This window comes from Neolamprologus multifasciatus, chromosome 14 (genome assembly GCF_963576455.1).
Source record: "Neolamprologus multifasciatus chromosome 14, fNeoMul1.2, whole genome shotgun sequence".
In the NCBI taxonomy this organism is placed as follows: domain Eukaryota; kingdom Metazoa; phylum Chordata; class Actinopteri; order Cichliformes; family Cichlidae; genus Neolamprologus; species Neolamprologus multifasciatus.
The window spans coordinates 19,437,460-19,464,696 of record NC_140452.1 but is presented as its reverse complement, the minus strand read 5'-3'; the positions used below and the strand labels follow the sequence as shown (position 1 = coordinate 19,464,696).

The 27,237-nt window shown below is 40.2% G+C and overlaps 2 protein-coding genes across 6 annotated transcripts in view; both read right to left on the bottom strand.

Annotated features, from left to right (window-relative positions):
* Positions 1 to 1,109: 1,109 nt before the first annotated feature.
* On the bottom strand, positions 1,110 to 12,438 carry mlf1 (myeloid leukemia factor 1). 3 transcript variants are annotated; one of them, XM_085131113.1, is made up of 8 exons: positions 10,857 to 12,438; positions 9,919 to 10,129; positions 5,819 to 5,863; positions 4,525 to 4,608; positions 4,078 to 4,200; positions 3,716 to 3,875; positions 2,134 to 2,272; positions 1,110 to 2,008 (listed from the first exon to the last, which is right to left on the bottom strand). In XM_085131113.1, the coding sequence occupies exons 2-8, from the start codon at positions 10,051 to 10,053 to the stop codon at positions 1,966 to 1,968; spliced, it is 729 nt and encodes a 242-aa protein (XP_084987239.1). In that variant the 5' UTR covers positions 10,054 to 10,129; positions 10,857 to 12,438; the 3' UTR covers positions 1,110 to 1,965. The 3 variants fall into 3 exon arrangements, with proteins under 3 accessions (XP_084987239.1, XP_084987237.1, XP_084987238.1); XM_085131111.1 differs by having other exon boundaries at positions 9,919 to 10,081; XM_085131112.1 differs by lacking the exon at positions 5,819 to 5,863 and having other exon boundaries at positions 9,919 to 10,081.
* A 132-nt stretch (positions 12,439 to 12,570) lies between these two features.
* rsrc1 (arginine/serine-rich coiled-coil 1) overlaps positions 12,571 to 27,237 on the bottom strand; it is a 123,593-nt gene continuing 108,926 nt past the window's right edge. For all 3 annotated transcript variants that reach the window (XM_085131108.1, XM_085131105.1, XM_085131106.1), the window contains exons 8-10: positions 18,167 to 18,273; positions 15,968 to 16,075; positions 12,571 to 12,894 (exon numbers count right to left, since the gene is read on the bottom strand). In XM_085131108.1, coding sequence (XP_084987234.1) covers positions 12,802 to 12,894; positions 15,968 to 16,075; positions 18,167 to 18,273 — 308 coding nt within the window. In that variant the 3' untranslated portion in view covers positions 12,571 to 12,801. The remainder of the gene's footprint in view (positions 12,895 to 15,967; positions 16,076 to 18,166; positions 18,274 to 27,237) is intronic.

Here is a 27,237-nt window from a genome sequence, read left to right as displayed (position 1 = left end):
ATGGCACATTCCTGTGCTCAGAAGTCCATTAATTTTTGCAGTATTCTCAACACCACTGCTGAACTATAGCCCCAAACCACAACACACCTCAGACTAACCATGTTTTACAGATGGCGAGGGCACTCACTGATGTACCTCTCCCCTGACCTCCCCTGTTCATAGTCACAATGATTTGTACCAAACATTTGCTGAATTTTTTCATGTTTCTTAAGGATGTGACTTTCAGATACCGTTCCTCTGCTGCAATTAGTTTTTTAAGCTCATCAGTTCTTCTTTTGTCTCTCACTTATCCAGTTTCCTAATTTTTTTGAAGGACAAGCTGGATGCAATGCAGAAATATGCAAGTTTTCTGCTAATATATTTTTAGGAATCACTTTGTTGGTGAAAAAAATAGTATTTAATGTCAACATATGTTATTGTTGGTATTTTTCATAAATTCAGCTAAAGAAATGTGAATAAATTGTGTTTTTATGACAGGCTGCTAATGACAAAGTGTCTAAAAATAATATTTAAAATTGTTTTGCTCATTTGTCTGTGAAGGCTCAAACATGGTTCATCCCTTGAATATGGTGCCTTTATGCTTGAATAAGTCAGTGTTAAGTGGCTTAACACAAAAAGCACTTCTAAAAAAAATGGTTCAGGCGTAAGGACTGGACTGAAAATGACAGAAAAAGCAGCCAATGTACAGAGTAAAGGTCTGAGTCATTAGAAGCAAAATATAATGAAATGAAAGGCGTCTCAAGACTTTTGCACAGCACTCTATATTTACATACCATCCTGCTCTTTTGGCCCTTGCACTGTGTATTCAGAGGGTGAATGAGGACTTTGTTAACAGGTCAGGTTTCTGCAGCTTCTTCCAATTGTATCTGAAGCTCTGGGATGTATGCAGTCTGATATAGAAACATGTGAGAGGCACGCTTGCAGCTGTGTAACATCTCAGACCAATCTGAGCTACTGACAAGTGCTTAGATCCAAAAATACCACCCCCGGTCACTCCTAGAGACAAGGGCTTCATTACGACACTGGCTTATGCTATGTTATTCAGTATTCAGACTGACTTCCAAATATTGAGGATAACCTTTGTATATAGTTAAAAAAAACCCAACAGATTAGTCTTATCACTTTTATTTTCAGTTGATACATTTTCTTCACTGTTAAAGCTCGTAAAAATACACAAATCACTGAGAAAAATTCACACGTCGACAGTTTGTGCAATGCAGAACAGAGTTCATCAGATGAAAAGCGAGACAACACCAAATTAACAATATAAAAAGAGAAGGGAAATAGTTCTTTTTACATAGATTACAGCAGATAAAGTACATATCTGTCGCATCAGGTACAAGACAACATAATCTCAGACAAAACAGGTATGGTCTAAGTGCATTAGCGCATTCCACACAGCTCAGTAATTCACTATGTTCTCTCCGGTCTGGCTGCATGACAATATTAAAAAAGACAATACGAGAAACTGATGAAATCAACTGCATATTGAATGTTTTACCCCAATATGATGACATCACTACATCCTCAAGGAAAAAAAAATATAATGAAACCAAGCATATTCAAAGTGCACTATAACTGCTTTTGCAATTTCAATGCATGACATTTCTATATAATTAATGCCCCAGAGATATAAACATTTTCTAGTTTTTAATAATTCTTTTGTCTCGTGTAGCGCCAAACGCCTTACCATTTATGTGTAGCAAATAGTGCACAGATTCAAACTAAGTGCTGAAAAATGTTTAGCATTCTCATAGTTGTGCAGCATGTTTCAGAAAATGTGCAGCAGTAGTGTGAAACGTAAGTAACTGAGCCAAAATATTGAAAAACCAGACACAGCTTGACCTTTTAAAATCCAGGTCAGTGGTCTGACTGTGTTTATGGGTAAGAAGGGCACAAGTTTGTACTGTATGCTGTTTAAAAACAAACAACTTTATTGCACACTGCTTCGTCGTCCCTGAGCTCTCACTTTTTCTGTTTTCCTTTAGCCTTGCTGCTTGGTTGGTCTCTGCAGGAAACACCAAAACAAAGACAAAAATTAAATACGTATCTTCCATATGTTTGTCATTTGATGCTGATCTGGAGTTTCTCAACTGTCTGCAGCACTACATAATAATCCAATAATAATCCAACCTGTGGGCCTGCTCAGGACCGGTGAGGGCTGCCTGGTGAACAACACGGGGTTGTGGTTCGTTCAAGCGAGACATGGGCCCGGTTTGCTGAAACTTGGACACTTCCTGCTGCCACTCATCATCAAAAGACTGTGCTTCAGCTGAGGGTGAGGAATTATTATCGTGTTAGGCAGACTCAGGGCCTATAAAGACCTAAACAATGGCATTTCATAGTAGTATAACAATTTTATCTGAATTTTTTTTAAACATAAAGTTTTCATGGAACTTGTTGGTAACGCTTTATAATACCGCCCGCTACTAAGGACAGATTGAATTAAAAATGTAAAGACAAGCTGGTCATCTCCTGGATTTCTGTGCCCTCAAATTTGGCGTTGTAAAAGCGTTTTACATTTCTTCACCCGAAACGTTCTGATCACTTTAAACAACTGCTGTGTGGAATTCAGTGACATCTAGTAAAGCTACAGGCTCAGACCAATCAACTGTACCTCCTTCGCTGTTTTTAATCATTTAGATGAGACTATAGGGCGATGTGCGCAGGATGTACGCTGCCTCTCACCCTATGACAGCTTGGGAAAAACTCTGACCTTGAACTGGAATACCAGAAGAAAATTGATGGATGGACTGAAGGATGGGTCTATGGTATAGGTCGGATTTTGTGTCAACATTAAAATGTAAAAGTCCCTACAGAAAGTGTTTGATTTATCTGTACATCTACCAAGTAAACACAAAGAGCTCTTATTAAGCAATCCTGTTATTACATAGTATTATGAACACTGCATTCCAGTTTAGCTGATACATAATCATTCCTACACACCTGCCCTTTAAGACTTTACACGACTCAGCTGGCCTGTTATTTATTAAAATAAAAAAATTTAAAAATGAGAAAAAAAACAAAAAATTAAGGACATAATTAAATACCCTGTAATTAAATGGAATTTCAGTGTATGTTATATGGAATTACAATGTATTTTATTTACCTACAGATACTTCAAGGTAGATACACAATAACAACAAGTCAGATTTTATTTAAAGAAAACAAAGAAATGATTACATTGTAAGTAATTTTAAGTAATGTATAAGTAATGTTATAAAAGATGTAAGGGGCCAAGCTGAATCCACTCCATTACAAATTTGTAATGTTGTTTGTTGTTCCAAAAAATTATGATAAAATTACACATAAAACTGCTTACACTGTACTAAAAGTACTTGAAGTATATTTTATGTCTCATTTCCTGTAAAATAACTGATGTTACATAACACTTAAAAATACTTATGCATTAAGCAATATTACTTACATTTACTTAGTGTATAGTTTTTTCTGTTTCTTGTAAAAATCTGACTTGTTGCCGCCTTACTGTAGTGTACCTACTTTTAACTTTTTGTATAAGTAAAATAACATTGTAATTTCAAATAAAATACACGGAAATTCCATTAAATTGCAGGGGAATTACGCCCTTAGTCGTGGGTCGTATTATAAAGTGTTACCAACTTATCCAAACACACCATAAAACTATGGTGGCACGCTTGAGGGAGAATACATTTTTGTAGCCTTTACATATAGAAATAGTAAAGTTAGAACATACATTCATCCATATTTTGAAAGTCCTGGTTGAACTCCTTCTCTCCTGTTTTCTTGTTGTATTTCTTCTCAACAACATGCCCCCTGTCCTGGATGTGGTGTCCGATTTTCATCTTCTCGAGACCACTCTCAGAGTCTCTGATTGCTTGCCGGGTCTCCTTAATCTGAGGCGTGTTAAAAATAAGCACATATCATTAAAGTCATGTGACATAGGAGTTACAAGGAAAGCTGTAATAATACCAATAAAACAAGCTCATATTGAGAGTATATGACAGTCAAAGTGTAGACGTTTATCATGTTGGAGTGGAAACATGCATTTAGTTTCGATATAATATAGTACAGTAATACATCCACAGGGTTACTTACCCCTCCTGGGGCACAGCGTGTTGACGAGGTTGCTTGGTAGACCTTGGGAGGCTCATTTCCAACCTTTGAATATGTCATTACTGATGAGGAGCGAAATGAGTGGGTGGTTGAATCTGCGGACTCCTGAAACACACAGAAACAAATACTGTCAGGCAATCGCCTTTTGTATAACATAATTTTCAATATCAATTCAGTTTTAGTTAAATTGTTCCAAATCACAACAATAGTTGCCTCAAGGCACTTTATATTGTAAGTTAATAGAGAGAAAACACCAACAATCGGACAACCCACTATTAGCAACCACTTGTGGTAAGACAGTGGGAAGGAAAAACTCCTTTTAACAGGAAGAAACTGCCAAGAGAAACAGGCTCAGGGAGGCGACTGTTTCAGACTGAGGGCAGGTGAGTCTGAGAAAGCCAAGAAGGAAGAGGCTGAACGTAAACTCACAAGGTTTCTGTGCATTCCCTCCATCCTACTTCTCATGCTGGCCATCATGTTGTCAAACACACCGAAAGGGTTTCTCATCAAGTCCTGCGCAGACACAATGGGAAAATAATAAAAGTCATTTGATGGCTGGGCTCCCATGCCACTGGGTCACAAAACATTTGCAGCTCATAAACAGCCGCAGCATGCGTACAAACATACATTTAGAGCAGTGAAGTCCGTACATGTATCTTACACAGTTGCTGCCCGGGACACATTTTATCACTTCACAATACTGTATCACGTTACCTCCTGGCATTCGTGACTAAAGTTTAAGCAAGTACAGCAGAGGATTCCTTAATCTGGATTTTCCTTGCATAGAGATATTAAAAGTGGATAACTTCAAATGTTTCTGTGCTGCTTTTGTCAAGCCGGGTTTTCCCCTAATTAAATGGACCCAGATCTTACAGAAACAGATGCATCGTCAGCCTTGTACTTCAGAAACTGCAAACCACTATGGTTACATCCTCATAACTTCTCAGAGTAAGACAAAGACCAATCACATTTTTTAAACTACTATAAATAGCTAGACATAATCTTAATTGTGCCAAACAACGATGATGATGCCATAGTTGAGACCATTATAAACTAGATTATGTAAAACTACTAAAGCAACCCGCCAGTCATTCCACATACTGGTCACAGAGTTTTCATAGGAATTATTCATTGTATTTTTTTCAGAAGTTTAAAAATAGACTCTGCCTTCATGTATTCTGAGTATTGTTACAAGTAATGTATGTGTTTGGGTGTAATCTAGCACCACAATAATATTTATGTTACTAATCATCTCCCAAACACCATTTCATGATTAACTTTGACTTTAAAGTGTTAAAGCCTTGAAAGAGTAATGTGATAGTATACATTTGGAGTTCAATTCAGTTTTACTTCTTGCTTAATATTTTAAGGTAACCAACCTACAACATTAGGGAAAAACCCCAAACAATATGTTATGAGGAAATACTCAGGGTTTAGGGGACTGTGAGGAACCATCCATTACAACTGGTTACAGGGTAAGGGAAAACAGAAGAGAAAAAAGGAGAGCATAGAGAGACACGGACAAAACATTTTTGCAGAGAGTTGGCAGAAGTTAATAGCATGGAGTAGTGGCATGTAAAGGGATCAGAAGAAATGGTTGATGAGTGCGGGTTCCTGGACAAACAGTAGTGGACAGAACTAGTTACAGACTTAGGAGCACACACATAGCCTATATATGAGAAAGTCACATGAGTTTTAATGAACAATAGAGAACTCTACTGACCGCACTGTCAACCCCACCAAACGGCAACAACGACCGGCTCATATCCTGAGGAGTCAAACAACACCAGTTTAGCAACACAACTTCACACACAATACTTGAATAATTTGGAACAGTAATAGTAAAAATGTCTGCATTATACACTTGTGATCATAAGTTCACATGTACTTGCCCTCATCAAGTTGAAAGACATTGTAGAACCTTTAGCACTACTCATTAAATGATTTACATTGGTGTATGTATTTATTTGAGCCTATATGCTTCCTTTTGACTCAATGTGGGTTAGAGAAAATCTGTATGCTGTACAATCATTTTACCCTGGAAAAAAACCCAGTTCAAACAAATCATTAAAAGCCTCAAATTAGCATGACATTGATGCCCATGATGAGTGTGTGTAAACTTTGGACAACAACTGTACATACATGTTCTAGCTCTGTGATATGTTGCTACATACAAAAACTGTAGACTTTCTATGCGTTTGCTGTGGTTATTGCCAGTAGCTGTTAGATTTTCGTACATCAGTATGTAAGCCCTTGACATGGTCACACACAGCTCCCCACATAGCTCAAAGCACAGGCGTTCAAGGCCTTGAATCTTCTGGAAGTGTAAGGAGTGAGAAACCAGGAGGGGCCGGCCTGCAGGCTTCATTCAGAGTCTGTGTTCCCTCGGCCAAAATCACAGGTGTTTGTGACCCTTTGACCCTGGATAAACATCTCAACTGCCATCGTGATGTGTGCCAATGGATTTTCAGTGAGTGTGATGCACAGTGGTATTGTGCGTGATCAGTGGGTGTTGAGTGACTTTTGTTCCAAGTGTAATTGGGTCGCATTGCCAGAGATTAGTGTGGCTTGAACACTGAAACTGAGCTTCATTCTAGGAAGGCTTCAGTGGGCAGGGTAGACCACTGAGGACAGGAATCTCACAGCGGTCCCAGAGTCCAAGGCTGCTCTCTCAGCTCTTTTCAAAGGTCAAGCTGATGTAAAATGCTCCTGACCCGTATCTATGAGGCCCTCACAGCCATTTTTATCCCACATTGGCATCTGTGAACTAATAAATGCCAGTTACATATATGCCAGCATTATATTTAGACCAGGGTTGAGCAGAGCAGAGACTGAGAGTGAAAAATAATGGTCTACATGTTACACATTATTTTTGGCTGGTGGATAGCTGAAAATTGATCTTTTCTGTCTGTCAGTTTGATATTAAACCTACAACTTTGCATCCCAAGGCAGGCTGCAGGAACCAAAGAAGTGATAAATCACCAGAAAGTTTTCTGTTAAATTTGTTCTCTCAGAGCTAAACGACTACAGAGAAGGTAAAGAGGCACTGAGTCAGGTGACTAACATTAATAGGCGAATAAAGTCAACTTTCTACATTTTTTTAGATTTTTTATTCAGTGTAAACAGAATTAATCAGCAACAAAAAAAAAGAGCTCACACCAGCTCTTTCACTGGTAGTTACCACATCTCTTTGTAACCCTAACTAAACAGAACCAACTGTAGAATTACAGTGAGGCTTGATTGTCAGTGATACTTTTGTAAACAAATGCCTTTATGAAGACATGTTTTGAAATGTAATATAAACCCGGTGGTTGATATTGGCAAGCGACAGAGAAATGTGAGTACTCAAAGCAGCCATGGAAGGTAAGGCAGGACTTACTGTCCTGCTGAGAATCTAATGCTTGGTAAGCGAATACAAGTACAAGCCTTCCAGCATTTATGTTGTCAGTGTGTGTGTGCCACTGCATCCATGTCACTCTGTAAGCTGCGACTGCGCGTAATTATGCTTGTGAAGATGTTTTATTGATGTATTTTTGCGTGCACATTTGTGCCTGTGATGTTGGAGAACAGTTAGAGGGAGCGAGTGAGCTGTCTGTCGTGCAGCCGCTAATTGCGGCACCATTGCCAAGGCACATTCTGCCAAACAGATGGATGAAAAGAGCAACAATGAATAAGCCGAGTGTCCGTGACATCTGTACATACAAGCCACTGCAAAGACAATAACACAGCTGCACAGCTTCAGACCACTCTTGGGCGGCATTTCTCCTTATCTTCAGATAAATGAGGCAAAGCAGAGACTTAATTTCATATGTCTTACCACACAGTAGGTCTTCTGATTGTTGTTTTAACAAAACAGTGTAAGAGAACGCTAACACAACAGGTTTCTGTAAACCAGATTTGCTGTTAAAGGAAACAACAGAGCAGCACAACAGCTTTCAGTGTAGCCCCTTTCTTGTCCTTGACTTGAAGGAGGAAGTGTCTGTTCTGTTATGTGTAGACTATAACAGGCTGAATGAAGATCCACCGTTCGATGTTTATTCAGTGCCCCAGGCTGATGAGCTCCTGGACCAGTTAGGGTTTTCAAAACCCTGTGTTTGGAACACTGTCAGATTTGACATCTCAGCAGAGTACAAGCTGAAAGACGCTTCTTTAGTCTGTCAGTTTGTGGTATTTCCTTCTAACTTTTCTGGGTCTCTGTGATGTGTTGTATCCACATGCAGCATACACTGCACATATCTGGATGATGGTAGGATTCCAAGCAAATGCTGGGAGAAACATGACATGGTGCATGATGGGCTCAAAACCAGCGTGTGAGGTAGGGCACGGCGAGATGCAATTACTTGACCAAAGAAGAAATCTTCTAGAAACTATAAGCCAGTCTTACCACTTGACAGTCATCTTGTGGTCGATTATTAGGAGGCATTATCCAAAGTTAAAGTTAACTCCAGTAGTCACTGGGACATAAAAAAAAGAAAAAGGTTTTTAAAAGATTTGTTTCTGGACGCTATACTTATATTCTCCCACAGACCTAAATTCAAGAAGCTTGAAGGGCCATGTTTGTGTTCCTGGGATTTGTAAGTTATGAGTGGGTGTTTTTTCCCTGAACTGCACAGCTCTAACAAGGCCCCTGACCAACCTAACTAAGATTGACTCAGATCTGATGAAGCAGCCACTCTGTAGAGAACCACACCTCCGCTCACCTTAGCTCTCTCCTATTTATTCTGCAGGCTGAAGCTTTAAACAAGAGGGTGAAGCAGTGCAGAGCAATCCGTCAGTCCTACTTTCTAGGATTTGCCTTGTGTCCATGACCCCCTGCAGTGCCTCCACTGCTTGAAGGAAAACTAGATCACCTGGTGGTTCTGTCTTTTCAGTGTTTTAAGCTCAAGGTGGTCTATAGGCTGTGCGTGCAGATAGTTGTGGCAGATTTCCTCTCCCACTCTCATTAGACAAGTAGTCAGAGCTTCCCTCTCAGCTGGCATTAGCTAGTTAAAGGTATGGTGCTAATAAAGAGAAAGCAGACAGCTGGCGATTGAGGGCAGGCTTCTGATGTAAGTCATTATCAAGGATATAAATACAGGCTCTCATGAGGTAGTGGGATTAAAGCAGGTGACGGGAACTAAGTTTGACTAAAAGCAGGCAGTGGAGGGGCAATTTGGAAAAGGTTAACGGGTGCAGTAGCAGGTCTAAACTAACCCCTGGCCTATCTACTCATTATTTCATTACATCAAGGACAGTTAACATCAAAAAGTTCCGGTCATCTGGTCAATGAATACTGTCTAACCATCATATCTTGAGGAAATATGTTGCAAAACCATGGCCTTAAGCTCAGGGTATAAGACAAATTGCATGCAATAAAAGATTATTGGGATAGCATTGCATTTAATGATGACAGACCAGCTAAAGTAATATCTAAATAAACACTTATCTTCAGCAGAGAAAAGCAGGATTCTTTGGGGTCATATGCCTTGGAGTTTTCAAGCTTTAAGACTGTGCATGTTTTTGCAAGAAAGCAGTGTGTCAGTGGAACAATGCACTATAAATAGGGCTCTTCAGGGCTAGATATAACTGTCCAGAGAGGCCAAGGGGGTTGCCCTTTCACAAAACCAAAGACTCACATGGTCCCATACCTCAGTGAGAGGTGCCAGTGGCAGGCTTCCAGTATAGCCTTAGTAAACTCAAAATACCAGCCATCTGTGGTTATAAACTCACAGATCATAAGTGTTACACTTAAGCAGAGGCTTCATTCATTTCCCTTGTAGAGCTAAACTGGTGGTGTCTATTACATGTTAGCTGAGTTTACAAGTTGACGAAACACTTTCTCACCCTGTGTTCGTTTCTCAGTGGATGGGATGAACTAGGATGTTCTATCATCTCGTGGCCACGGTTTCTCCCATCCATTAGACTTGGCATAAGGGCCCCACCGAAAGGCTCGGAGAAGCTACGCATCATCTGCCGCATATGCTCCCTATGTGCACGGAAAGGATCCCTGTGGGAAAGGAAGAAGTAGTAGAGACAAAGTGTATCTCAATATTCGCTAAGGAAAAGAAAAGGAAAAGAAAAAACAGAAATAAAAAAAGATTTATGTTTACATGTCAGAATGACTTACATCTTTTAGTTACATGAGCTTGAAACACATTATAGACAAAGTCTTTACTGAAGACAACACACTGAAATATGAAGGACTCCTAATATAATTTTAGCCACCTTTAACACTTGCCTTAGAAGTCAGGTCAAGTGTGGCTGCCCTAACTAAGTGATAGCACAGTGCCAGTGTAGACACTATACTACACTTTCTGCAAACGGCACTGGCTCTTCCTTATAATGATAGAAAGCTGCATCAAAAACAAATATGGACACAAAGTAACGCCCTTGTATTTATTTTTAACAAGTAAAGGGGTTCACATTAAAAACCAACTATAACAACTTAAACTTATTAAAAACTGTATCATATCACAGTTACTGTGCTCGGTGCAAAATGGCAGTAACACGACTAAGTCAAGGAAAACTATCAGGCTGTTATTGTCTTGTATATTGCACATCTAATTAACCGAACAACAGATAACACAGTCAATTTAGTTAGGTCTAATGTGCCAATGACAGATTTTAATAAAAACAATATTCCCACTGTTCTTCATCCGCGTGATAAATTGACAAATACATACACGAATGAAGACTTAGCAAGACTTCCAAACTAAAAACCCAACAGATTTGGACAGTGACAGCTCTTCAGAAACATTTAACACACTGGTTCAGTTACTCACGAGACGAACGGATCTTCATCAAACTCCCTGAGACTGCTGTTGAACATTTTCAGGTGTTTTCGAAGCGGTAAAGTTTTTCTAGAAAAAATCCGCCACAGGTGTCTGGAGCCCGCCGCTCAGCCTCGGTATCGTTACTATAGAGGCGATGACAGGCAACCTGATGTTAAAAACAAAGTCGCGCTGACGGCAGACCACGTGGTACGAATCCGTCCCTCGAATTGGCGGGTTCATCATGGGGGTCCGCGCGCTGTCTGTTGTGGCTGGTTGCTATGGCAACGCAACTCTCGAAATTTCTTGGAAAACTTAAGTTTCTTATCCTGTTAATGTACGTTGATGCAAAAAGTTGAAGTGTCTTTACCAGACTTATTCACACAAGGAGCTGTTACATTCATACAGTAAGCTATGCCACTAAATAACAAAAAAAAGTAGACATATCGGTGACATGAGGGAACTCTATGGAGCATCTGCTGGAGTGATTCTTGGAAGACATTTGTAAGAGTGGCTCTGTTTAAACAGTAACCCTATCCCAGAACATGCCAGGAGGCCATGCACACAAGTAAAAGTTGTACTTAACCCCATGCAAGCGCCCACACAGGCAAGCTTAATTTTGTCGCTTAGTTAATCACACATTCTTATTTATTATTTCATCGCAACACTCACTATTTGGAGAGTACTTGAGTGACACAGTGGATCCTAGAAGCAATATAGATTACCATCTGGCAGTTCCACAAATAGACCTGAGTGTAGACTCAGCCCTGACTTGGATCCAATCTTGCTGAAACATGGATACAGCACTAAAAACAAACACAAACATAAATAACTAAGAAGTACACACATCTGATATATATATATGTGTGTGTGTGTGTTATCTATATATATATTTAGGCCCTAGGCAGATGAGAAGTCATCTGTTTCATTCTTATGCAACCCTCCATGGTATAATTTGGAGCCTTACAAATAAAATGCAAAATGTCACAAGTTTGTGTTGTTTCTTTCATGTCACATCCAATTCTACTTCATTCACACAAAAGCACAAGACAGCTTTCATTTGCACAAACACACAGAGCACTGTGTAGCTCACCCCTCACTTCTTTTTATTTTACTTCCAAGGCTCCAGGCTTCCTTGGATTTTTTTTAAGTGGTCTTGATCAGTACTCCGTGCTTTCAGATGCTCTCTCAAAGTTTTCCTTTGGGTGTTAGTTGCTTTTTCCACTTACTTTCAGTCAGGTACCTAACTCAAGGGATAAACCAGTGTTGGGTCCAGTGGTACACATAAATGACTCAGCAAAGACAGTAAGTATCTACAGCCATCTGCAAAACATGGTGGTGCTGTCATTGTGTGGTGCTGTCAATGTGTGGTGCTGCATTTCAGCCGGTGGTGTTGGAGATATTGCAAAAAGTTGATGGAAAAACTTTGATCGAATAACATGTGGAAAGCACCTGACTGGCAACAGTGTTATTTTTTAGAATAACAATGATCCAAAACACAATACCAGTGCAGTAAAAGCACATCTGGATAGGGAAAAAGAAAAAAAAAAAAACCCAAACCAGACACACAAACAGCCATAGTTTGGCCTCTCCAGAGCCTGGGACTCAGTCAAGGTAGTTAGAGCTTGGACCTTAACTGACAGCAAGATTTCCCTTCATTAAATATGAAATGTGTAAAAACAAAAGAAAAACACTGATCTTAACAAAAACACACACAAACAGCACACATTGAAACCAAAAAATGTTTATTTGTACAAAGTCTCACTAGTCTGTATAATTACTAAGAGAAATTAGAGGAAGGGGGATAAAAACATATTGTGATGTCCTGAAACATGAGAAAATATGACAGGTGCTAAAAAAAAAAAAAAAACACCAAAAATGACTACATGAATGAGGTTCAAACGCAGACTGAAACTGTCCTGGGAACAGGAAAGACCTCTCGGGTCACCGATGCTGCTCAGGGCACGGGGCTTCCCATCAGCCTCTCCTGTCGCAGAGAGATCAGCCTTAGCAGCCACAGCTCCTCAGCCTTCTCCTTGTCCAAAAACAACTGCAGACCAACAACGAGAGGATATGTTAGTAAACACAAAGACAAAAGGCACATCTGTACTATGGACTGCTATGAAACCATACAATTGTTTTCTTTGATTTTGTTAGAGTGTACCAAGTCACTATGATTGAGAAGAAATCACAGTAGAATAAAAAAAAATATTTTATCTGATAATAAGAAATTGAAATCCTCAATAACTATGACCAAACGGAAACAGCACAAATCAGTTTGATTTTGATTTCTGCAATGAAAATTCTCACACCTGAGAAATAACAACCACACAATCTTTTCTTTAAAAAATTGATTTGAACAATCCATCAAATACACAGATATTTAAGAGTTAAACCTATATTAAAGCAGCATCTTTAAAAAAAGAAAAGTGATATGGAAGCAATCCCCCTCAATGATCCCATAATCCAGTGCACAAAATATGTGGCAGTGGATTTATTTGAACTGACCCTGACATGCTGTTATTAAAAATAGCTTGTTTTATCTAAGACTACATTGCAAAAGTGAAGCTGTTTGAGAGAACTACCCATGCCTTTATTTTGTCTCGACTTGATTATTGTACTCTTCTTTATTCAGGTGTCAGTTTGCCGTTGGTTAGCCAAGTACAGCTGGTCCAAAACACTGCAGCACGGTAATTAACTGACTACAAATCTCCTATACTAGCATCCCTACACTGACTGCCAGTCAGTTTTCAAATCAATTTGAAGATTTTATTAGTTGTTTTTAAGCCACTGCATGGATTAGAGTCCTAGTACATCTCCGATCTTTTAAGTTGCCTCATTCCTTAAAGATCACTGATGTCTGCGGAGCAAATGCTCCTAGCTGTGCTGAGATCCAGATTAAAGCACAGAGGAGATTGGGCCTGATTCGGCTTTTTTCTGGCAGAAAATTTGTCTATGTATCTAATCTAATATTTAATATCTAATATGTAGAGCCCTACAAAAAAGAAACACATTGCCATGTAGCTAAATATGCTTAATTTTTTATAAAAAATGGTGATATTTTATGCCAACTGCAACATGCAACATCTAGCCAAAAAAGCTTCCACCTGGATTTAGCTAAGAAAGCAGGAAGGAACTTTAAACACTCTTAAACAACCATGTTGGAAGACACTAGCATACACTGAAAAATCTCTTGATACATGCCAAGCTACTAAAATTGTGTTATGACCTTGTTCACTATCTTGTTCAAAGAATAAATGTAGTCATTAAAAAAATCTAATGATCTGAGAAAGCTATGTTTAATGGTGAAAGTAAGCACTTTTCCACAGACGCCATGTGAAGAAAACTCACTAAACAGCTGTGTGGTATTAAAAAAAACCCACGCTTATCAGTGAGGCTAAGACTTTGATTTGGTATGAAGCATAAGATTGGATTCTGCAGCAAAGAAAAAGGTCACATGGTTGGATGAGTCCAGATGTTCCTGCTTCCAGATTGGCGGGTGCATGGGGTAAGGAGAGAAATATCATGCCTCATGGCTACTGTACATGCCTGTAGGGGGCAGTGTTATGATCGGGGGTTGTTCCAGTTGGTTAGATCTGGATAGAGAAGCATCGCGCATCCAAATAAAATGAGATCAGCTGAAAACTTGAATTTAGTGAAGGACATGTATGAAATAATTTTCACACATGGATTGGCCACCACAGAATCCAGAATCCATTGATCAATCATAACATAGTCACCAGCTCCAGGTGACCCTACATCCTGAATGAAAATAAATCAGAAATAAATCAGTTAAGTTTCCCTGTAAGTAAGAGAGCACGACATGGAGTAGTCTGTGCTGCTCGCTGAGACCCATGAGGACAGATTAATGATGCTGAAATACAAGTGAAGTCTTGGGCACCTTACACATCTTATCTTTTCTATCTACTCAGCCCTAAATGCACATAAGAAAAACCTTAAAAAAAAAACATGTAACTCTCTTCTTGTGCCATAGGCCTAGGTGGATGAAGCCTGGTGATAGAAAAGACCAACGCATGCGACTTGCATTCACCTCAGTACTTCACCAGCAGTAATGATATTGATTGCAAGTGGGGTATAAAAACTGCTGCTGCAAGTGCCTGATGAATGAAGGCATCTGTTTATTACAAAGTAACATAATGACTGCGAGGCTGTGAAGCAAGGCACTGAGACACAGGGGGAAAATTGGAAGATAATTTCTATATTCACTGCATGTATTTATGTGAGGGTGAGAGATAATGTTGACATGCTGACTATGTGTACATACTGTACATCTATGTGGTGATATGTGTCCATTATTATGCAGATTGCAGCGCAAACCCCGGGCATGCCAATCCTTCATTCCTAACCTACGCTGCTTACAGCTGCACTGCATGTTGGCTCCGTGTTAGATTCAGCACCAGTGAGTTCTTGTCTGTCGGCCCTGCGCTGGTGTCACGGTGCTAATGAGGCTGTGTGTGTGGGATGACAGTATCTGAGCTGGGCTAATGGGACTCATCTGTTCTAATTGGAAGTAGAGCTGGAGCTGGAGCAGGGGCTGGGGCCCGCCTGGGGCATATTGCTACCATACATCAGCCTGTCTAAGGGTGTGTATGTGTGCGGATTTGGCTGGGGGGCACTGTGTGTGTATGTAAGATGGTGTGTGTGTGTGTGTGTGTGACGGGGGTTATCTGCATACATCAGAACATAACTTAGTTTCCCCAGTGGAGATAGATGACTGGGAAGCCCCAAGGAGCGTTATTGGAGTTTAAAGTTTTCCTTCTCGTTTTTCATCGTTGGTCGGCAGAAGAGGAGGAGGAGGTGATGTAAGGCGGCACTAAACTGCTGTAGCACAGTGTCCTGCTTGCTATATGCAGGAGTGGTGTATCTAGTGTTGATGACAGCAGCAGCATTTTTAACATAAAAACTTTACAAAGTTTGTCCACAAATCGATAAATTCAAGCGACACAAATGACAAGATCAACTTCAGCGATGCCTCAGGATTAGAAACTCCTCACTGGCTCGGAGGCTGTTAAAAAGTTGGCTGTTATGGAGAAGAACGACAGCTTGTGGGTCATACTGTAGCAGAGGAAAACAGCAGAAGGGTTTGCCTGGTGAGAACTTACACTTGGATGAGCAAGCGTGTCAGTGTCGCTGTATACTATTGACGTGGGAAGTGTGACGTCCTGCGAATATGCCCTCTCTGGCTCCTGCTTCACCTCAGGCAGCTCAGTCTGTATTCACAGGAATACACAAAAGCGCACATACACAATTTAAAATGAGCACAGAGACTTGCCTGAGTGTACAAAAAAAAGTTCAATGAATTACAAAAGTTCCAGAAAGGTCCAGAGGACTAAAATAAAAACTTTCACAACTGCAGTTTCAGGATTCCTACAAATAATGTAAAAAAACATATAGATTTGAATATACAGAATATGTACAGACTATATATACACAATTGTGTGATAGAAAACAATCACTAAATGCAATATGTCACTTCTCCAGCAGATGGCAGTGAAACCCTGGCCTAATGCAGTATATCTGAGGAAAGCAGAGTACTGATAAGCATCAGCTTGTATCCTGAATGCAATACATTTATCTGTGCATGTAATAAGGCAGTGTGATATCTTATATATTCATCTGAGGATGTCAGCCAGCTTGTGTCTTGTGTGAGGCATCAAATAAGCAGAAAGACAAGTCCACATAGGTCTATTAAGCTCTTTTTGCGCCGGTGATTACTGAAGTTTAAAATCTGGAAATATAAAAATATTAAAACACAGCTTTGTGACAGCTGAGCCTGGCTGGTCAAACAGCAACAACACACGCATGTTGTTAATTTTGTTGCAGTTACAGACACGTAACGTACACGTATTAGGACGGAAGCTCTCTACTAGATTTTCATCTGTACAGTCAAAGCTGATAAAAGGAAATGTGACATTTTAAAATGACTCTATTTACTTAAAGCTATTGTCCTTGTTGTTAAGATGACATGTCAAAATGTTTGCGTTGCAAAGTCCATTCATGTTTCAAACACTTCTAATACCAGTCTCAGAGCAAAGGATTACTCAGCTGGAAAGATTCATTTCACAATAATTTGGCAGGATAAACAAATCCAAGCGAGATCTAAAACATGCCGATTAATAAGCACCATGCTGTGCCAAATATCTGATAGTAAAAGCAGTCATTATATTTTCCCGGGAACAATATGCTGAATTCACATTTTTTACTGAGTGAAACTTGCTTAAAAGGGGAGAAATATTTCTTATGAGCTACGGGACCAGATGTTTAAGGTTTCACTGGGTTCTCCTCATTAATAGTTAATTATATATCATTAATAAACTCCACTCACAGATACACTACTATAAATACCAAATCCACTTCACAAGAGGGAGCGAAGATATGCTGAAATACATTTCAATTATGGACAAACATATTTGGAGATTTTGGGACAACATAGTTTAAATGGGTCAATTATCTGTGTATTTAAAAGAACAGTATATATATATATATATATATATATATATATATATATATATATATATATATATATATATAGCCAAAATAATATGAATTATTAAGATCTATCAGTAATACTTGACTCAAAATTGCCCCAAAAGAAGAGCTGGTTTAAACCTGAACTAAAATACAACTAAAACCTGAGTGTTCTTAAAAACGCAACTCATTAAAGAAACATTTTCTTTATCAATTTAATTAAAATAAAATATTGTAGTTCATCTTTTAAAATTGATCCTGGTAAATTTATGTGAAAGGCGCTCAAAACAGAAAGCATACTTTGCATATGCAACCTGCGCAGCCCGCTGGTGCCAGATCACGCTGGCTCAGTCCATTTCAAATTGCAACCACACGGGTCTTGACCTTTGTCAGACTCACCAAGCTATGTCACAAAAGTCTGTGCAGGCTTGCTGTCACATGTTGTCGCCTATCTTTTCAAAAGAGCCATGAGCCCCAACAAATCGAATTCCTGCTCCTTTGGAGACACGAACATTTCAATAATGACTTCTGTGTTTTGTCTGCATCTGCACAACCAGAGGGGGGAGAAAGAAACAGAGAGAGGGAGACAGAGGATGGCTGTTGCCTGCTGTGGCTTTTGTGTGGGTGCTGCCGCTTTGGAGGCGGCGGAACAGTGGAGCGTCTGATGAAACCGTCTCAGGTCGGAACAAACGGCGCTGAATGGGAATGTTTGATTTGGTCTGGGCTGTCTCTGGACAGACGGCACAGCATTGCAGAGAGGGAAATTCAATAAGAGATGGAGTGAAAAGCTAGAGACAGTGAGGGGCAGGGAGAGAAAGACAGACAGAACGCACCTTTATTTCATCCCTGGATGATTTGAAAGCCTGAGGAACAAAAGAATCACTCTCGATGGCCTCAATGTCCTTTATCCTTCGCACTTGCTCCTCCAGAGAAGTTCCCTCTGAAACACATGTAACACAGAAGATATGAACAAAAGCACGCACACACATGTACACAGACACATGTGTGTGTCAGCCAATCCTTGTCATGTTCTGAAAGGCACCAGATTTCATGTGGATTAGGCTATGGCTCTTTATAATGCCCTTTGACACATACAATATCAAATATCTGATACTCCCCTATTTTAATCCTGGCCTCCATGAAAAAAGGAGCCTTGGCTTAGCCAAGGGCAAAGAGTTCCTACAAAAGCCAGCGGGGGGGGGGGGGGGGGGGGAATACTAACAGGATAATAGCCAGACAGTGAATTACACTCAGATAATGCATTCTAAAATAATCAAAAATATGAACACTAACTCATTGCAATGGAATTTCATTATGGAGACTAAATGTGATTAGGTTTCATACAGTTTTCATGCATCAGAAAGTATTTTGCTCTGGCTTGTCCAATCAAACAAAGAGACACAAAGGGTTTCAATAAATTACTCTTGGATATAAACACACCAGGATTCTGCATATCACATAATAAAATCATTTCAAGAATTCGAGAGCAGTCTTTGTAGCGTAGGAGGGCAAAAATAGGTGTGCCGGGAAAGTTAGCGACGGGAAAAAAAAGAAGAAAAAAAAAAGAGAAAGTCTGAATGCCGCTATTATTCTCTGCCTGTCAATCTTTCTACTGATCAGTCAATATTCATCCCTCTCTCCCCCATCCATCCGTCCTCTCCTGCACTCTCCCATCTCTCTATCTGTCAATCCAGCAGACATCCATGTTTCTCTGCAGCACTGATGTAGGCTGTGTCGTGAAAAGAAGTACACAAATGTGAACACACACACACACACAGAACGGGATACAAGTGCTTCGGCATGCATAGGTGTTCGCAAACTTACATACTTACACTTGTGGCTTGCATAAATCTGTCCATACTACACACTCGCTCACACACACTCTCACTTTGTGCATTTGGAGCTAATAGCGGGAATTAATTCAATCCATTAGCAGCTACAGAAAGGGTGTCACAACAGATATTCATGGCCCTGGTGTTTAATGAATAAATGAATATTTGTTCCAGCTTTCACAGCAAAGCATCACATGCTATCAAACACACACACATACATACACAGGCAAACACGCGTGCGCACACACACACACCCTATTAAAGTTCATAATAGCACTCAAACAAACTCGGTTTTGATTTTAATGCAGTGCAGAATTGGACAAGTGAGTGACAAGTGGAATTAAGCCTTCCTATATGACAGACTATCAGCTTGTCATCCTGTGCGGGAAGATGCGAGCGTAGACGGACTGCACAGCAGCTCCAAAAATAGTCATTACCTTGACTGGGCTGCTAGATGAAGTCTGAACACTGGCCCAATATCCTCTTCAAGACTGTGGCCTGTCCTTCACACCACTATCACACCACAGCTCGCTGCATGAGCATCCGCGCGCTCGCATGAAAACTAATGCCTGTGACCGGCCGACAATTAATTCAGCACATTAATTCGCTTTTTTTTTAAATTACCCCTTCTCTATTGTCCTTTGAGCATGAATGCCCTATATAAACAATCACCACACAAACAGCCACACTGACATGTATCCGCACACATACACACACTCCATATCTGCTAGCATCTCCTTGGCAGGCCCGTCTGTTGCTGGGCTGTCCGTGCGCGCTGCAGGAATCCATTAAGAGCTCAGACTTTTTGACAAACACATTATTGGTAGATAAAATGACTTCCATATGCTGTTTGTCAGATGTCAGCGGGAAAAGATATGTATTTCATGAGAAAATCCAAAATAATGGACTTTGAGTGCGGGCCTAGCAAGCTCAGAGGCAGACAAAAATCAATACTCTAGCTGGGTGAGCGCACTCTGCAGCTCGGAGAGGTCAAAGTTGATATTTAATATTGACACATTATCTGGCAAATTAATTTAACAGGTCGACTCGATTGTCACCGCATTAGGAACGCGTCTCTGTCAGCGATGAGAGGAGGATGAAGTGAAAGCAGATAGAGAGAAAGCAGATGCAGAAAATGAGACGGGAAGGAGAAGGAACAAAAGGAGACACAATTAAATGCGCAGTATGCACTGCTTTAAATTAAGTTATTTCTTTATCTCTCGGTGGCATCTGTCTGGATTCTCAAATGCACTCCAACCATTACTTTGACCGAGGAAATGAAATAAAAATCAGTCAATAAACTTTTCTTATGCATCTGCAGATTTGAATAATGGATAGTGACAAACCAATGTATGTCAGCATGCGTTTGTGTCCTTGCATGATTACATCCACACGAGTGTGTGTGTGTGTGTGTGTGTGTGTGTGGGCGCTCTTAGGAGTCAGAAAACTAACTTACCGTCTCATTACTGAAATTAGTTAGATAGACAGCAGTGCTGATGAGTGGCTCAGAATCAATAGGCTATTGTTCGCTCTAAATAGCTGTTTGTCCACTTCATTGATTAAGACCCAAAGACGGGGAGAGAAAATCAAACCAGCAAATGGAAGCAGATTTCCGCTCATCTCCTTCAGCCTTGAAGACGAGAGCGCTAAGCAGCAGTTGCGCTTCACTGCCAGAAGAGGGGACTCTTCAACAACACATGCCCACATGAGAGTCGAAGCCCTGGGCTATGGCAGCATTGTCTTTGTATACTTGACTTCAGTCTGCTGTTTGTCAATCAGGAACAGCGGAGTTGAATATATTACTGCTGCTGATTAATTCCAGTAACTGACTGACCTAGCGTGTCTGCCAAAGCACCATAGCACTTGTTTTGTAAATAAATAAATAAAAAGGAAAACAAAATGCTTGTTTAATTGCATTGTTGTAAACTGCGGCAAATCTTTGGAATAATATGGCAAGGAAATTAAAGGCAGTTAATGATTTTATTAAAATCAATAGGCCAACGCAAAGGCAAACCGAGCTCCTGTGTTTATGATAGGTAGTATAATGTGAGAAGAGCAATACATGTATTACTGATCTGCCTAATAAAAAAAAGTCCTTTATAAATTTTAATATTTAATAAAAAAATAAATAAAGCAGTTTATTTTATTTCCAACAGTTATTTCTTGTGTACTGGAAACTCAAATCCCTACAAGACGTCTGGATAAACATTTATCCAACTTTTGTATCCCATGCCCGACTTTCAGATGTGCATGTACACGTGCTTGCACATCACAGCATCTCTCAGTGTCCCAGGTTTCAATAATGCGCCTCTCTCTCTTCTGCCCCCCTGCACCGCACTAAAGATGTGTAATTCAATGCTCAATTTAGGCCTGTCTCGGTGGAGATTTTTTTGCCTGCTAATTGATAGAAATTAAGCCATTAATCAAGCCACTAGCCATCATTCAACCCAGGGAAGATGAATACAAACTTTCATAATAACCACCTTCCCCATTTTAGCCCTCATTAGCATTAATTTTTAATGTAATTATGCTATTCTTTTACACTGAGCTCATAAATTACTGCTCTTTTGTTGCTGGCTGGCCTTGTAAAATCCAAAGTAATGCTTTGTAGTCTGATCTTTAAGGCAATTACTGGCTTCTTCACTCTTTTATCTCCCTGCATTTCCAATAACCTGCTCTCTAATGATTTATCTCCGCTGCACCCCCCCTCCCTCCCCCACCATCATCCCCTTCCTCGCTCTTTCTCTAGCTCTGCACCAGCGGCCAAATGCCCAGCTGCCAGCCTCCGCCTCCAATCCCCCATCCGCCCACATTCTCCCCATCTCTTTTCAGCAGCCCCAGATACATTTGGGGATGCACAAAAACGCATGCACGGATGCTTGCCTCCGCCAGCTTAACTGTATTAACGCACCACACTCACACGTGTATGAGGACATCCAGACAGTGTGTGTGTGCACACAGCAACTTTGTTTACTATCTCCTTAAAGTAATTTTCCATCTCACCCATCGTTAGTAAATATCCAGCTCCAGCAATGGCGACAACACCCAGGGAATGCCAAGGTAAGAGACTGCCGCTGCATCTCTCTCTCTCTCTCGGCTGGTCTCCTGTGAGTCTTACCTGTAGGCTAACTGCTCTTGTTTATGTAACCCCTGAGCTGAGCAAACTCACACATGATCGCATGCACGCACACAGGCACACACTCGCCGAGCTTGGCATCAAACAGCTGAGTTAAGCTTAGCAGGGCTGTGTGCTGGGGGCGATAGAGGGGCTCCGGTCTGGCCCTGTTCTCAGCAGCAGCATCCTGGCTGCATCAAAGTCTTTACTGTATGATTCTCCGGGCCCAAACAACAGGCTGCTCCGATGCATAACTGGGAATTGGACTAAATAACAACAACAGGAAAAAAAATAAATAACCAAAAGGTTACTTATTAAAATTGTCGGCACAAATTGACTGTCTGGAAGACGTTTTGCTTTGCGGATGGGGATATTGGTGTTGCTGCTAATGAGATATTTTGTCCTGTCCTGCTCGGGACCAGAAGCACAGACTCAGACCTATTGTTTTACTTACGGATTGAAAGCAAAACAAGCAGCTGAGCTTATTAAAAAAAAAGGTGTCCTGTGTGGGCCTTGGTTGGGTAATACTTTTAGACTGTATCGATTACAGAACACTGACAGGTTTTTATGTTAGCCCTGGAAATGTATCAAGTGGCTAATGAGCAGCTATTAGACCCATTGATTTGCTGATTTCAATTGATAGCTAGCAGGCCAAAGCTGCAAGTCAATATTTGCATAACTAATACCCTACAGCTTAAGGCACCAAAAAAAAAGAGAACTTTATGATTGAGGAGGACAGAAAAGAAAGACAGAACAAGAGAAATGAAGAGACATACTGAAAGCGAGAAAGCGTGGAAATGAGGATAATGAGAAATGACAAAAATAGATCAGCAACATCCTCTGTGTGAATTTGTTGACTATAAGGCAGCAGACCACCAAATGTGGCGTTACAACAATGACAAAATGTGATGCTGATGCCTGTGGCGGCCTGGGGTCAACAGGTGAAAGAAAAAAAAGAAAAAAAAAAAAGGAAAATTGTGACACTCTGAGCCAGATGTCCCGAGTCTGTCCCTGGGGGTGTGTGCGTATATGTATATATGAGTTTGTAAGTGAGCAGGAAGATAGCCACCTGCTCTGTCAGTGGACAAGCTAGTCTAATGTGGTTTCCCATGAGACCACACACACAAAATGCAGTCACTCATATGTTACCCCCCACCACCCCCTTTCAAAAAAAGCCACATGTCTTTATAAACCCGCGTCCTCCAACAATGCGCCATCCACCACAGTACAAACACAGGCCAAGTGATCCCCTGCGGTGCTCAACTTGTTATCAGTGTCGACCGGTCTCTGTGGAGTTTTCTGTCCTGTCAGCTCCTGTCACAGTCATCAAGAGCCTGTCACACATCACTTATACTCAGCTGTCTGACTAAAACCACCCTGATAGAAACACTAAGGTGAAACTTAGCAAACCATATATGATTGTTTTCTTTGGATCTAACAGCATCGAATAAAATTTGACCTTGGCATTACATGTGATATGTTTATATGATCTTATGTGATATCTATTTGGCACGAGGAAATGAAGAGCAGCTGGTGACTGAGTGTCTCTCTTTCACACACACACACACACACACACACACACACACACACACACACACACACACACACACACACACACACACACACACACACACTTTGTAGCGTCTCCTGCTGATAGTGATCTCCCACTCTCCAGTCAATAAAGGTCTGAATGATGAATTAAAGACCCAAACAACCTGCTAATGACAGGATGACATGGCAGCCACGCGCCACGCTTGGCTATCTCCTTCCACATCTCCATTCCTCCCTCTATACTCACCCATCTCTCCTCTGCCATTCAACCCCCATTCTGCTCATCTATCCTTTTAACTTCCTTTCCTCAACTGACCCGGCTGTCTATATAATGTACTGTATAATCCTGCTCCTACGATTAATTGTATGTGTTTAGCCTCTTTTGGTGGCCTCTGCCTATAATGAAACAGACAGATTACAGTCTATGTTTCTGTCTATGCATCAATCATGCTGCGATGTGCATTGACTTTAATTATAAGGAATAATGCTCCATCTACCTGTTTGATTCTAGAATTAAGTGAACGCTCATAAAAACCTACACAATGTTTGTTTTTATGTGTGTATGTGATTTTGCCTTCAGAGCTGCCTCCACACCACTACACCACCATTGTGGATACAAGGTAGGATGGCTCCACGCTGCTGTTGTTTACACCAGATTCTGACGCTACCATCCAACAAACTCATCAGATCAGGCAACAATTATCATTTTTGCCAAACAACAAACAACTGGAGCTTTAGTTTGATCTTTTCATCTGACAGGAGTGGCACCCAGCATAGTCCTCTGCTGCTGTAGCGCATCTGCATCGAGGTTCAATACGTTGTGCATTCAGAGATGCTCTCTTACAGACCTTGCTTGTAACAATATGAGTTATTGGTGCATTTTCTCACAGAGAACTGCTGCTGACTAGATATTTTCTCTTTTACAGACTGCCCTGTGTAAACCTTTGAGATGGTTGTGCATAAAAAGTCCCAGAAGATTGGTGGTTCCTGAAATACTCAGACCAGCTCTGATGCCAACAACCATGCCACATTCACAGTCACTTAAATCACCTCTCTTCCTCACTCTGATGCTCGTTTGAACTTCAGCAGGTAATCTTGGCCATGTCTACATGCCTATATGCATCAAGTTCCTGCCATGTGATTGGCTGATTATATATTTGTACTAATATCAAACTGGTTATTCAGTGTTTGTACATGTCATGCAATCCCAGTATCATTCAAAACACTATCATAATAAAAAAAAACGCTTTGAGAAAAGTAGAAAGGTGTTAAATTAATACCCACCCATTAACAATTTTTCTGAGAATTATAATATTAATGAAAAACATCTCAAAAACTATCTCAATCATAAAATACTTAAATTTACTCTGGCAATTACACTTTAATCAGAAAACTATTGTTGACATTACACCTTTCCCTCTCGGGGTTGTAACTTTTATTTTGTAAGACAGATTTTTTTAAAAGTGTGCTAATATGTTAGCTATTTATCTGAAATACCTAATCAAGTCTTGCAGGTTCCTGCTGACTTGACTATGCAATGCTGGTACAAACAAAGTGCAATAACTAAAACCAGGTGAGTGCTTTTCTCTTGTTGTGAGTGTGCGTGTTAGTGAGGGAAAAAAATAGTGTGAGTGTTAGTCGATGTTCTGAGTCTGGGCAGCATCACAGAATCTCATTAAATAGTGAAGCTTTCACAGGCTGACTGGTGAAATCTTCAAGATCACTGCCACTTTCTCCGCTGTCAGTCCCATATGGGGGGGATTGGTGGCATTCCAGTTTATCACAGGACTGGAGCATAGAGCATAGTTTAGCATAGAACAGGGCTGTGCTGCTTGTATGGACTTTGCTATTTTAGGGATAGTGTCAGCATAGTGTACAAAAGGATTTCCCAAGAAACTTGGCGATGTAGATAGTGAGGAAAAATGAATTTAAGACCATACTCGGATGAAAATGCATTCAACAAACACTGTATCTCTACTGAATACAAAACAGGAGGTAGACATGTAAATATAATTACAAATATATATATATATATATATATATATATATATATATATATATATATATATATATATATATATATATATATATATATATATATATATATATATATTTAGAGAGCGAGATGAAGGCCTGTATACTTTAAATATATTTCAAATGTTTTTCATTTTGTACTTTTCAGTAACCGGGAGTAGAATAATTGCCAATCCATCTGTGAGTCTCAAGCGCTTTATTAAGCACAGTGCTGTTTTAGTGTGATTAGAAATACAGAGTCCAGCCCTGCCCTTTACCAGAAATAACAAGGATTTGACTGCATTAACTTGATTTTAAACTAGAATGTGTATGTGCATGTGTGTGTGTGTCGAAAAAAAGTGCAGCGCTCTCCATTTTTCAATCCCAGGCTGGTCAGCAGCTCTTTTATGAACAACTCTATAATTACAGAAACACCAAGCAACTAATTACTTAATTGGAGCAAGGTCTTTAAAATGAAAATGATGTAATCAGAATCCTGGAAACACTGGTACATGACCACACACACACACACACACACACACACACACACACACACACACACGTGACCTACAGTGTTCTTGACATGTAGCCATCAAGCAAGCAGCTCTTTTCCCTTAGTTGAGTTGCAATGGAGTCTCCCTTTGAGTCTGCTGGCTATAGCTCTGTGTGTGTGTGTGTGTGTGTGTGTGTGTGTGTGTGTGTGTGTGTGTGTGTGTGTGTGTGTGTGTGTGTGTGTGTGTGTGTGTGTGAGACACAGGAAAAGGGACAGGGTCCTGTTTGTGTGGTCTGCTACAAACTATATTAGTAAAGGTCATGGCAGTGTGTGTATGTGTGTGTGAGTGTGTCTGAGTAGCAATTAATTAGGCAAATGTCCTCCTACCTCCTCCTCTCTTGACCTCAGTTGTAGACTAATAACCTTGGCACTGTGAAGAGCATTACTCTCCTTTATTCCAGATTATTGGAGGGAATCATGCAAAATAACTAAACAAAAGTGACATTTTCATTTCGAAGTACATCCCAAACCCCTCGCTGTGTATGACTCTAATTATCTAAATTAAAGGAAGGAAATGCATGAATAGATTTCTGACTCTAGTGTCTAGTGTATTCGAGATTTCTATAAACAGATACCTGCATATGACCAATTTTAATTTGACTGAAAGCTTTCTCATTTCTCTTTGTAGTCCGAGTAGTATTTACCAATTTGTGTCTCAGTGGGATTTAGGAACATGCAAGCAAATGGTCTCTTAGCTTTTTAAATTTATCTACATTTATATTCAGACATTTAGACACACACTGTGCAGCAAGTCTTGGCACAGACAGCAATTATCTGTTGTGTAGATATCCGCTGGATACACTGTAAACCCCACGAAACTGGCGATAGACAGACACAAAA

Excerpts from the sequence above, each read along its gene's own strand:
- mlf1 (XM_085131111.1), bottom strand. The coding sequence starts at position 10,903 with ATGTTCAACAGCAGTCTCAGGGAGTTTGATGAAGATCCGTTCGTCTC. Across the intron at positions 4,201-4,524 it reads AGGGAATGCACAGAAACCTT|GAGTCCGCAGATTCAACCAC; the intron begins GTGAGTTTACGT and ends TGTGTGTTTCAG. Across the intron at positions 3,876-4,077 it reads CACGCTGTGCCCCAGGAGGG|ATTAAGGAGACCCGGCAAGC; the intron begins GTAAGTAACCCT and ends AACACGCCTCAG.